Source organism: Punctularia strigosozonata, assembly GCF_000264995.1.
Source record: "Punctularia strigosozonata HHB-11173 SS5 unplaced genomic scaffold PUNSTscaffold_9, whole genome shotgun sequence".
NCBI lineage: Eukaryota > Fungi > Basidiomycota > Agaricomycetes > Corticiales > Punctulariaceae > Punctularia > Punctularia strigosozonata.
Window position 1 is genome coordinate 366,091 of NW_006767441.1, and position 11,445 is coordinate 377,535.

An 11,445-nucleotide genomic window follows, 5' to 3' on the forward strand; every position below is an offset into this window, starting at 1 on the left:
TGAGGCCCTCAACCTCCCTCAGTGGAGATGAGCGATTCAATATTCTCAGGCGGGCAATGAATGCGGTATTCTACTCTACTCCGATACGGAGCATGGTCCGAGTCGGCCTGTTGCCTGCCGCCCCGCAACTGTATATCGGCCACAGACTGAGCCGCTGCATGGTTTCAATGGAAGGCCGTTTTGGATGTTTGGCGGTGAGGGAGTCACGGAAGTAGCGTGATGGAGCATTTGAGTGCCCGGTTCTATGTAATGAAAACTTGTGAACTCATGCGCATCCGCCGTGCGGCTTACCAGCCTGGCATAAGATTAGCGACGGTCCGGCACTGCTGAACTGGAAGAAGGTTCAAACCCCTCTTTGCTCCCAGTGGCTCACATTCGTGCGGCCGGGCACTCCATGATCATGAATGAGCGGCAGAAAACCCCATTTATCGACAGATCGTTGGTAGATGTGAAGGAGTGTGCCTTATACATGAGGTTTACTATCAACGGACGGAAGCGAAGATATCGCGATTTACCATGCCGTCGCATAGACTGCCCTTGACAGCATTTCGAGAATTCTGCGATCAGGAAGGTGGTGAGGCATGAGAACATCGCGGGTGGATCCAATGCAAGTCAAAGCTCTTCGTTGGCGCGTTCTTTCGCAGAGAAAGCTGGTCAGCGTCTGCGCAGTCGGATGATCTGCAGCGAGTACATGGTGCATGGGCTGCCGCCCGTTATGCAGGTGCTTGGGACTGCATGCGAGAACGTCGCGGAAGCAAATCAGAGAGCGGAGACGTGGCTGTGATCCGCGGCGGCTGAAACCAAAGTCGAAACGTCCAGCGTCTGGGGAATCTCCGACCTCGCCGGAGGGTCCTCGTAGGCGCCCCGGCTTCTTACCAACAACGTATATAACACCGGTCTGGCTGCCTCGATGTCGATTGCCCGGCACTCCGTCCCTCCTCGGTTCCTTCCCCTCGCTTGGACGCCATGTCGAACATCGGCTCACTGGACGAAAAGCACGTACCAATCCAGGCCGACGTGCAGGACGTCGATGTTGCGGCCCAGTTGACTGCTGGGAAGGAGGTCATCCTGACACCCGAGGAGGCGGCGCGGATCAGGTCTGTGGCCAAACGTATTCATACAGCATACAGTGTTCATGCTAATAGTGAACCAGGAAAAAGATCGACTGGCACATCCTGCCGCTGATGTTCGGTATGTCCGTGCTCAGCGTTAGTGGGGTGCGCGGTCTGACGGGCGCTTTCAGTTCTATATCTCATACAGTACGCGGACAAGACCACTCTCGGCCAGGCCGCGGTTTTGGGCATCATCAAAGACGCGCATCTCAATCAGAACCAGTTCAATTGGCTGGGGACCATATTTTACCTGTCATTCCTGGTTTTTGGTAAGTGCTGGTAGAGCGAAGATCGCGATGGTTGTTTGAACGACGTATAGAGTACCCGCAGAACCTCGCCCTGCAACGCTTTCCAGTTGGCAAATGGATGAGCGTTAACATCTTCATCTGGGGTGTTGCTCTCGCTTGCCACGCTGCGTGCAAATCCTTCGGTGCCCTCTTCGCTTGCAGGTTCATCCTTGGTATGTGCGAAGGCGCGATCACACCAGGGTACGTAGATGAACCATTGCTATCAGCCAAGGCTTGTCAATGACGCGGTGCTTTAGGTTCATGCTCGTCACCTCGATGTTCTACACTCGGGATGAGCAAACGCGGAGGACCGGATTCTGGTGTACGTCTTCCGTTTTCCGTTGGATGTTGTACGATTTCGAAGCTCATAGCTTCTGACAGTTCTAATGAACGGCTCCGCCATCATCGTAATGGGTTTCCTCGCGTTCGGTACGCTGCACATCAAGTCGGGATCAGTCATGCCTTGGCAATGGTACTTCCGCTCGTGAATCCATGTATGACATCTGACTGAACTGATTTAGGCTGGTCATCATCATGGGCATCTTGACAATAATCACATCCGTATTATTCTGGTACGCTCGAATGCATGCAGCCCCACTGACAAGGTAGCTGATGCAAATTGAACCCAGGTTCTTCTTCCCAGACTCTCCGACGAATGCGCATTTCCTCACGCCCGACGAACGTGTCATGGCCATCGAGCGTATCAAATCGAACCAAGCTGGCGTCGAGAATAAGAAGTTCAAGCGAGAGCAGTGCGTGGCCTACACGTTGTGCTAGCCGACGTTGTCTTATGGCCTCATTGCAGGATGATCGAGGCATTCACCGATCCAAAGACGTGGTTGTTTGCGCTTTTCGCTGCCATAGAAAACATAACAAACTCCGTGAGTTTCTTTGTCTATAGCTTATGTACTCCGTGTTCTCACGGTACCCCAGCTCTCGAACCAACGCCAGCTGATTGTCAACCTCTTCGGCTTCACGCCCATCCAAACGACCCTCCTCGGCTGTGTGGACGGCGTAGTAGAAAGTGAGATGAATCATTTCCGCGCGTTCTGGCAGTACTGATCACTACATGTAAACAGTTATATCGATCGCTGCTGGTGTCACCATTGCTACTGCTTGGAAGAATGGACGTGGATATACCGCGGTTCTGTTCTTCGTCCCAGCCATCCTCGGTGCAATCCTGGTCAACACGCTGCCGTCACATAACCGCGTTGGCTTGCTCTTCTCTTATTGGATCTCAAGTACGTGAGATCACGATGCCCCGCTTAACTATGCCAATCAATGGTGATCTCCAGTCACGGAAATCGTACCGTTTGTGATCATCCTGTCCTGGGTGACGTTGACCACGGCCGGACATACAAAACGTAGGTCGTCGCCGATGAACGTCGTGGATGGTATCTCACTCGCATGGATAGGTGTGACCGTTAACGCCATCGTCCTGTGCGCTTACGCCGTCGGTAATGCCGCGGGCCCGTTCATGTGGAAGAAGAAATATCAGCCACGGAATCACGTCCCTTGGGCCATCATCGCCGCTTGCTCATTTGCGAGTGGTATCATTGCCCTCGTGATCCGCTTCGTACTCGCGAGGGAGAACAAACGGCGCGACGCTTCTGGGACTACAACGGACAGCTACGACGATGTTTACCTGACTTCTGTTAAGGAGGATGGGACAACTACTGAGCGCCATGTTGACCGCGTGTTCTTGGACTTGACAGATCGGTATGTGTTTCCGCTTTACTAGCCGGACGGTACTCTTACCGCATGTTCCTATAGGCAAAACCAGGAGTTCCGTTACGTTCTATAGTTAGGTATATAATAGCTCAAACGCTTTGGTACTTCGGATGGAAGGGTCTTGTACTGTCATACATATAAGTTACAGAAACACATGTGTTACACAGTCGCAACCGAGAGTCGGAATGTCCATGACTTGCTCAGATCATAGGAATGATGCTACCTTTACCGGCCGGCGGACAGCTGCTGAATTACCTTCCTTGAAGCGATAGCTAACCTTGTATTTCTTAATTGCCACCGCGCGTTTCGACGAAGTCGTAGGGGCGATTTTGATCGGTCGACCAAAGAAGTCGACGGGGGGCTATAACAACTATGTATGAGCTCACCTCCGTGCGTTCGCACCACGATCCGTACCTTGTCGGCGATGTCCAGCTTCTGTTGCTCCGTCTTGGAACGTTTGAGTGCCGGCCCCGCTGGGTCCGGGGCCTGTACCAGGGTTGCTTCCCCGTCGTCATCGGCTCCCTCAGGCCTTTCGTCTTCGGCACCATCGTGGTTGGCATGTGAGGCGCGGCTACCGAAGTAGTCAAATCTGCCTGCCTTAGTCCTCTCAATCGCCTCAGCATGGCGTGCGATCAATTTCGCATCGATCTTTGCGGAAGAGTTAGACGTCATTTCTTGATATTGAATCTTGACTCATGCACTCACCTCTTGAGCAACAAGGTGCCGTACCGCGTAACGGGAAACAGACAGGTCCGCGGCGCGTTTGCCTTCGTAGGTTACGAATACATCAACCGGTCTGTGACGTTGAGTGAGGGAGAGCATTCCATACAGGCAACATGTACGCACGGATCGAGTCGGTAAACAAGACGTCCGTCGTCATCCTTCTCCTGAACGAAACGCAATTCCAAGGACACCATGACATCGACCAGTCGAGAAAGCAGAGCCTTCTCTTGAGGCTTGATCACTTGACTGTTCACCGGCCGCAGTGGGGGGGAGATGATTCTGTTGATGAGAGGGGCGAATTCCAATTGTAGGACCTCGTCGCTGGCTAGGTGTCTGTAGTCCCCATTGCGGGAAGCGCCAGCCATTCGGAGGCCTTTGGATAGTGATTTGTAGATTTCTTCATTTGTCCGAGTGACAAGGAAATTCTGGAAAACTCGGATTTAATCTGCGTCCTTCGGCTTACGATCGCATCGTATGCTCACCTCCCAGTCAACCTTGGGTCGTTCCACCTTTGGACCCCCTCGTTCATGGAATAGTGGATAGAATGCAACCATCGAGTATGGAAGATACGGTATTAGCGCATACTCCCTCTCCGTTCGCATGGCGCCGTTCAGCATGTCATAGGTCACCAGCCATTCTTCCGCTTTCTCGTATCGATCGAACGTTGCATCGTGCCTTCGCAAGTTGAGATAGTGTTCGAAGCAGCCTAGTGCGATTCTGTCTATTGCGCCGCAGGCCTCGATTGAACGGCTGAGCCTGCCCACATATGCGGCTTCCTCCGTCTCCGTAATGGCCAGCTCTTTGACACGTTTGCGAGTCATAGGCGCGAAGAGATCGCCGAGAACAGACATGTAAGAGCTATCGGTTTCTTTCATCCCTGCGGTGGCTGCGCGCACCACGCTTTCCGACACCTCCTGATTGCGGGCCTTGATGAATTGCAATGTGTTGAGACATCCTCGGAAGTCGCCCTTCGCGATTCCGACAAGAGCACTGAGTGCACGGGCCTCAGCCTTAAGCTCTTCCTCCTCGCAAATCCATCGCAGTCTTTTCACAATATGAACGTCGCTTGGACGGTTGAACCTGCAAGTGCTTGTATAAACAAAGGCTGGCAAGAATTGGGATGCGCAAAGTCACCGAATTATTCGTGCGTGTTGTCGTAACTTGGTCAAGGAGGAGGCGTAGAGGTCGTTGCAGATGCATATGATGGGCCGGAGGAGCGGCCGAACACGCTCGGGTTTGTTATTACGGCCTTGCCAAATACGTAAGAGTCGTATTCAGCGATGTGTGAGCGAAAGTACCTTTCTTCTTGGGGTTATCGAATGTTAGCTGGATCAATTTTTGCACAAATGACCCTGCCTGAGCCAGAGTATCAGCGAGCAGTACCTACTCCAGAGTTACATCACGACGACGCACATTATCTCCGGCTCCAGTAGCACCATCTATTTCGTCTATCACGACGAGGTAAGGCTTGGATTTACCCACAGCAGCGCCTGCTTCTAACGCAGGTTTTATCCGGTCGTCAATGATAGAACCCGAACGAGCATCACTAAGGAACATGAACGAACTATGTGCAAAAGAGAGGTGAGCTAACTACCTAGCATTGATCTCGAAGACGCTATAGCCTGCTTGCTGGGCCACGACATGGGCAAGGGTTGTTTTCCCCAAGCCTGGAGGACCTGAAAGAAGCAAGAGCTACGAATGATTCCAATCATGATTATTAGTAAATTGTGGGTATGCCATACACTTCCTTACCTTTTCTTTTGGACGTTTCCACTCGTCCTTGCTCTCTTCCCAATCCTGATCCTGGTTGCTGGATCCCGCATTGGGTGACCACTCATCCCTTGCTCTCTTCTTGCCCTTATTCTTCCCAATCACCTTCTGGGGGCCGAACACGCAGAAGTCCCATTGTTTGACCCATGCTAGAGTCTCGCGATGCACGCGCTCGTCGCCGATTAAATCGGTAAACCGGGTCGGTTTGTATCGATCAGTCCACAGATCACGAGTCGGCATCGCCGAGCTAGATGCGGGTTCAATCCCTGTTCGTCCTGGCAACGAGTCACTGTGACTAATGTGTCAGCTCGGAGACCGATGGAAGCAACATCGAGCTGACATCAAAGCTAAGCTCTCTGCCTCCTTTCTGGATAGCTCCTCCATAAGGCGGTGAATCGGGACATCAAGCAATTTGCTCATCCGGCTGGATGACGACATTGCTCCTTCTCTCTGCGCAATAATCAGTATAGATTACACCAGTAAAAAGTCTGCTGGGAATACCTGCGTTGGCCCTCGGCGTTTTCGTTTGATGTTGAGACTTTGACCATCGTAAGTCGTTGCTCGCACGCCGAACCAAGATGTACGGGATGTACGGGCGTGATCATTCGCAGCGTCGTTACGAGCGTAAGGTCGAAGGATTTCGGATAATGACGGGAGGCTGTCGTCCTGTGAGTCGGAAAGAAGGGAGGGTTGAAGGCTCCCGAAACCAGCTTCCGAAGCAGATGCAGGACACTGAAAGGATTCTCCAAGCAGGCCATTGGCGAGCAGTCCTTCTTTCGATAGAATTTGTCAAAAAAACGCGCGGGTCATAACTGCGTGCGTACGCTTACCTTGATCACGCCCGTTTTGAGTCGAAGGACCCGTACCCGTATCTTCGTTATCCACGTGTAATTCGCGTTGTTCATCCGGGTATACGAGCAGTCCGTTGTGCTGGAAAGTGTCAGACGCGTCCATACGCGATTCTTCTGCATGCGGGAACGACGGTTCCCCGAGCAAGCCGTTACTCCTGAGTACGTCGACTTCTGTCATCATAAGGACGCGTTCAAAGTAGTGAGACGCGCAGTGCACAAGATAAGAGTCGTTCGCTGTGAGTAATGGGGTGGGAGAGTGCACAGATATGTCAAGAGACGAGCGCTGAACTGCTGGAACACCGCGGGCTGACAGTGAGGTCCAGGAAATGAGCGCGCGGATGCCTCACGTGATCGTTTCTGTCATGTAATAGTCACAGTCACGCCCACCTTGAACATGTTACCTGTTGAGGTTTGCGTAGACTTTTCCCCATCGCTCGACCCATATTTCACCCTATCACGAAGAGGGAGCATACATGCTCGTCTCTTGTCAGGAGATCTGGTAAAGAGCGAGAAGAACGAGTCGATCCTGGCATTTGATCTGTTCGCCCCAAGCGTCCGCCAACGCTAGCAGAATTTCTGTGCCTGGTTTCGGTCATCGCTCAGACACATCACCGCCGGTACGCTAGCTATGGATGCACCGCGTGACAAAGGCGCCGTTCTTGCTGTGATGCTGGTGCTGTTGGCGGTTGTCATCAAACAGGTAAGCAAGCAGTGAAGGACGCGATCGTTCCGTCTCCGTAAAATTGGCTCCAGTCCACAGAACATTGCAAACGTTCACGACTTACAACTCGTGTGTGTGACATCGCGCTGAGGAGCTTCACTCTGATCATACTAGCTATCGATCGACTCAATTCTGGGACTTGACGAACGCTGGGGTGGACGATCACCGATCTCTAGGTTTGCCACGATGAAACATAGGCGCAAACCGAGAACCCCATGCTGTCGGTCTTCGCAGCCTCGACACAGGGGATTAGCAGTCCCATCTCCGGTGGCCGGCGTTGGAACAACACGTGTCAAGCCTTGACGACGGGATTATAAGGGGGTAGTGGGTTCAAGAACAGGCGTGCATTCTCTGTGAGGATCCCATTGCTGCAGCTTCGTGGTTTCACATTCTCCAGGACCTGGCGTCCCCCGCACTATTCTGAGACCTGCGTTCTCTGCATCTACTTCATCCTCGACGACGCTAATTTCCTAATGTACGGTCTACTCTATGGTTCACTATTGCTGCTCTCGGCGCTCGTATCCGCTGTGAAGGCTTTGCCCGCACCATCGAAGCGTGCCACGGACTTCCTTGATCCTCATCTGGGCGGCGGGAAGATGGGCGCAGATGGTGGAGGAGTCCTGGAACCTATTAACATCATCATTTCCGCCAACTCCTCGCCAGAGGTTCTGACGGACGACGGCTTCACAAACTACATGAAATCGCTTGGCCTTTCGATCGAATGTCTCGGCCAACATGGCGGTGGACTGTTCACTGCTGATTTGGGCGATGGCAATGGGTCCAAGAACCAGACCATTGAGATGAGGGATGATTTCGGTGTACGTAAATCTATCTGATTGCCGATCGTTGAATGACCCTAGCTCAGGTGAGTTTCCTGGGCATTGGCACCTGCTTGGAGAGCCTCACTGGCGGGAATCATCTCAGGTAAGATTTCTCTCCGCGAGGCGATGCACGATCTCACATCCAGCGTATATGCACAGGATGTTCCGCCAGGATGGACCCAGCGCAAACAGCGGCGCGCTTTTCCTAGCCGTCTCTGAAGAGAAGGACCTGAGCCAACACCATACGGTCGATGACGACGGTTATAACAAAGGCCGGTAAGTCGCAACCTCCGTCATTATATGTATCCTTTTTGTGCTGAAAGCAACTGGTTGTCATGACCGTGCCACTTGCGTTAGCGATAAAATTGTATCAGCCGCCACCAACCCGGACGGCACGTCTCACGATGGCGTCAGCTATAAGTGCAGAACGGTCTGCTGACAGCTGGTACTACGATCGATGGGCTCCCCGTCAACCATGGTAAGCCAATTCAGATGGATTACGTCCGCATTAACCACCACGTAATTGATTTTCCTCCTTCCGCAGGCATATCCCAGGATGGCGTTGTCCAGATGCTCACCGTCACCATTCAGTAATTTGGCAATCGAGTTGGCGAATCGGCTCACGCCGCTATTGACATGGAGCTCGGAAGACTCGGCGTGTTATCAGTGTTCTGTCGGGCGCGCTCCCTGTGATCATTGCGCTGCGAGGCTTTGTGCTGTGTTCACTGGAGAAAATGGGTGGCGCGTGGAAGATAACCCCTCCTAGTTATAGAGTCCATACAAGCTCATGTGCGGGGATGTCGAGGATAGCCTTATAATGATCAATTTCACGAATGACGGGGGCATCATCGTCTGGTTTCAGCTCACAAACAGGGTCCTAGAAGGGGGCGGTGCCTAGATCTGAAACTGCTTAGTATTCAGCAACTTTCTCCCTTAAGCTCAACCTGGTGAAGGTAGATCGTGTTTGAGTCGGGACGCCGCCGGTCTTGGCGGGGTATTCCCTAAACGCGTGGCATGCGTCGCACCGCCCAAGCTGCGCCGGCAGCAGAACTCTGGCCATTCCACATCTTTTGACAACGCTCTATTGACGTTCTCGCACCGTTGCAGAGTTGTGACTGCTATGCATAGAAGCGTAAGATTCAGTGCTCGTCGTATGCTCTAAGCTGTCGGAATTAGGTTATCGGCAGCCCGTACCCGGCTGGCGTATAGAAACCGTTATCCTGGCTTTGTATACGCCTACTACGTACACGTCGTTGTGCCCTGCGACAAATGCGGAGGGGCTGGGCTTCTGCGGTGACCGCGGTGAGGAGAGATCGCGCCCAGTGCTCATCGGACATCAGACGGTGCCTCACGCGTAACCGGATCATGCTATGCCAGAAAATTTGCCGACTGGGGTCGAGATCCGCATGACGGAACGATATATAATGCACGTCGTCTTGCGGACAAGCAAGAACAGCCCTACCTCTTAACCATCCAACTATTTAACTGGTGGATAAACACCTATTAGAGCGACATACTAATCATGCCTGGCGAACCGAGCTTCCAGTCCCCGAGCTATTCACCTCCCGATCTTTCGCATCACCTTTCTATCGAAGCGAGGGCCCGGTTGCCCAACCCTATGAAGGCGATATGGAAAGTCGCCCAAGGTAAACCAGGCGCTATCAGCCTAGCGAATGGTACGCTCGCTCCATAGACATTTCGTATGCTGTGGATTAACAAACATTACCAGGCGACCCCCACCATTCTCTGTACCCCATTCATAAGATGGAGTTCGAGATTCCTTCGATAGCCTCCGAGGATCCTGTTCGGGCGTGGCGGGCGGGCACAGGCGGTTCCCAGATTATCGGCGCTTCCAGGGATGACCCTGGACCGAGCTCGAGCAGGGTCAGCCTGAATAAGGCGATGGCGTACACGACAGGCGCCGGTCTGCCAGAAACCCAGGATGTCCTCGCGAAATTCACGGATATCTTCCACCATCCGCCAAACCACCGCGTCACCCCTTCACTAGGCAATTTCGACGCCGTCACCAAATGCTTCCGCCTCCTTGGAGAGCATGGCGATAGTTTCCTGGCCGATGAATACACCTTTAGCGCGCTCACGAACGCGGCGTTGCCACACGGAATCAGATGGGTTCCCGTAGAAATTGATGCGGGAGGGCTGATTCCGGACAAGCTGGACGCTCTGATGCAAGGATGGAATACGGCAACTCGCGGCCGCAAACCCCATGTTCTGTACCTTACCCCGTAAGCTTTATACTCAGAGAACGAAGAGGAGATCTTGATTATTTCGGTCTCATTCTACAGATCTGGCCAAAACCCCACAGGGTCCACCCTGACCTTGGAGCGCCGGCAGCGTATCTATGCGCTGTGCAGGAAATGGGATTTGATCATCATTGAAGATGGTGAGGAAGTCACGTTCATGGCATTGACCAGAAGCTCAGATTTGAATATGCAGATCCATATTATTTCCTGCAGTATGAGATCACCGCAGCTGGGCTCTCTCCAGAGGAGCCTGGATTCGCGACCCGCTATGCGAAACAGTTCACCCCATCATTCCTTTCAATGGACGTCGATGGGCGCGTGCTTCGCATCGACAGCTTCAGCAAGATTCTCGCGCCAGGCATGCGCCTTGGCTGGATCACCGCCAGCCCTCTGTTCACCGAAAAGCTCGTCATATATACCGACTCTTCCACCATGCATCCCCATGGCTTCGGCCAAGTCTTCGTCCTCGAACTGCTAGGCGAGCGCGGATGGGGCGTCGACGGCTTCGCTCGCTGGCTGAGCAGTCTCCGCGAGGATTACAAGCGTCGGCGGGATGCGTTCCTGCAGACCTTCCAGGACGAAGTGGAGGCTAAGGCGCCAGGACTGGCTGAGATATCGCCCCCTCAGGCCGGGATGTTCTTCTGGATCAAGGTCAACCTGCAGAAGCATCCTCGCGCTGTTCCCGCGCAGAGTTCGAACGACGATGCTTCAACCCACAATGCATCTGCTCTCATGGAAGAACTGTTCTACGAGCTTCTCGAGGCTGGTTTGGTCATGATGCCCGCATCTATCTTCGCCATCAAGCAAGAAGGACAGAAAAGTCAGATCGAGGAAGTGAGCGTTCATCTCGCATTTATCTCTGCGCCTTGCTCACGAAAGCAATCATAGCGCCTCAACTACTTTCGTGCCACGTTCGCCGGGACAGAGGAAACGGTGAAGCAGGGTCTCAGCATCTTCGGCCCCACACTTTCGAAGTTCTTCCGCGACGAAAAGGCAGCTTGAGCTGGAGCTAATCATATAGAGCAGTCTAGAATATGTACCCGTAGAGATTGCATTGTATACACACTCTCGCACTTATGTATCGTAATATATATTTTTCCCCGCTACACAACGGAGTTTTCCCTAGCCGAGGAGCCACGCGCACGGCAGAGAAGCAAAATTGCGAACG

The 11,445-nt window shown here is 53.0% G+C and overlaps 4 protein-coding genes across 4 annotated transcripts; 3 read left to right on the forward strand and 1 right to left on the reverse strand.

The window, feature by feature from the left end:
* Nucleotides 1–921: 921 nt before the first annotated feature.
* Nucleotides 922–4,176, forward strand: PUNSTDRAFT_89087 (MFS general substrate transporter). The gene is made up of 16 exons (XM_007385281.1): nucleotides 922–1,097; nucleotides 1,154–1,191; nucleotides 1,244–1,381; nucleotides 1,432–1,600; nucleotides 1,657–1,721; nucleotides 1,781–1,871; nucleotides 1,921–1,971; nucleotides 2,029–2,151; nucleotides 2,205–2,280; nucleotides 2,333–2,423; nucleotides 2,479–2,640; nucleotides 2,695–2,763; nucleotides 2,815–3,118; nucleotides 3,173–3,778; nucleotides 3,836–3,926; nucleotides 3,977–4,176. Exons 1-14 carry the CDS (start codon nucleotides 967–969, stop codon nucleotides 3,201–3,203), a joined length of 1,539 nt encoding a protein of 512 aa, XP_007385343.1. The 5' UTR covers nucleotides 922–966; the 3' UTR covers nucleotides 3,204–3,778; nucleotides 3,836–3,926; nucleotides 3,977–4,176.
* A 57-nt stretch (nucleotides 4,177–4,233) lies between these two features.
* PUNSTDRAFT_53454 (P-loop containing nucleoside triphosphate hydrolase protein) lies at nucleotides 4,234–6,198 on the reverse strand (the record flags this gene model as incomplete). The annotated part of the gene is made up of 9 exons (XM_007385282.1): nucleotides 6,125–6,198; nucleotides 5,964–6,073; nucleotides 5,606–5,912; nucleotides 5,448–5,545; nucleotides 5,267–5,399; nucleotides 5,152–5,209; nucleotides 4,988–5,102; nucleotides 4,336–4,933; nucleotides 4,234–4,278 (listed from the first exon to the last, which is right to left on the reverse strand). Coding segments are annotated over exons 2-6 (661 nt in total), but the record flags the coding sequence as incomplete, so codon positions are not given.
* A 1,470-nt stretch (nucleotides 6,199–7,668) lies between these two features.
* On the forward strand, nucleotides 7,669–8,296 carry PUNSTDRAFT_70637 (uncharacterized protein; the record flags this gene model as incomplete). Its single annotated transcript, XM_007385283.1, has 3 exons — nucleotides 7,669–8,013; nucleotides 8,061–8,119; nucleotides 8,176–8,296. 3 exons carry the CDS (start codon nucleotides 7,669–7,671, stop codon nucleotides 8,294–8,296), a joined length of 525 nt encoding a protein of 174 aa, XP_007385345.1.
* A 1,184-nt stretch (nucleotides 8,297–9,480) lies between these two features.
* PUNSTDRAFT_104522 (L-tyrosine:2-oxoglutarate aminotransferase) lies at nucleotides 9,481–11,381 on the forward strand. Its single transcript, XM_007385284.1, has 5 exons — nucleotides 9,481–9,692; nucleotides 9,746–10,259; nucleotides 10,320–10,417; nucleotides 10,471–11,111; nucleotides 11,166–11,381. The coding sequence occupies exons 1-5, from the start codon at nucleotides 9,539–9,541 to the stop codon at nucleotides 11,277–11,279; spliced, it is 1,521 nt and encodes a 506-aa protein (XP_007385346.1). The 5' UTR covers nucleotides 9,481–9,538; the 3' UTR covers nucleotides 11,280–11,381.
* The last annotated feature ends 64 nt before the right edge of the window (nucleotides 11,382–11,445 follow it).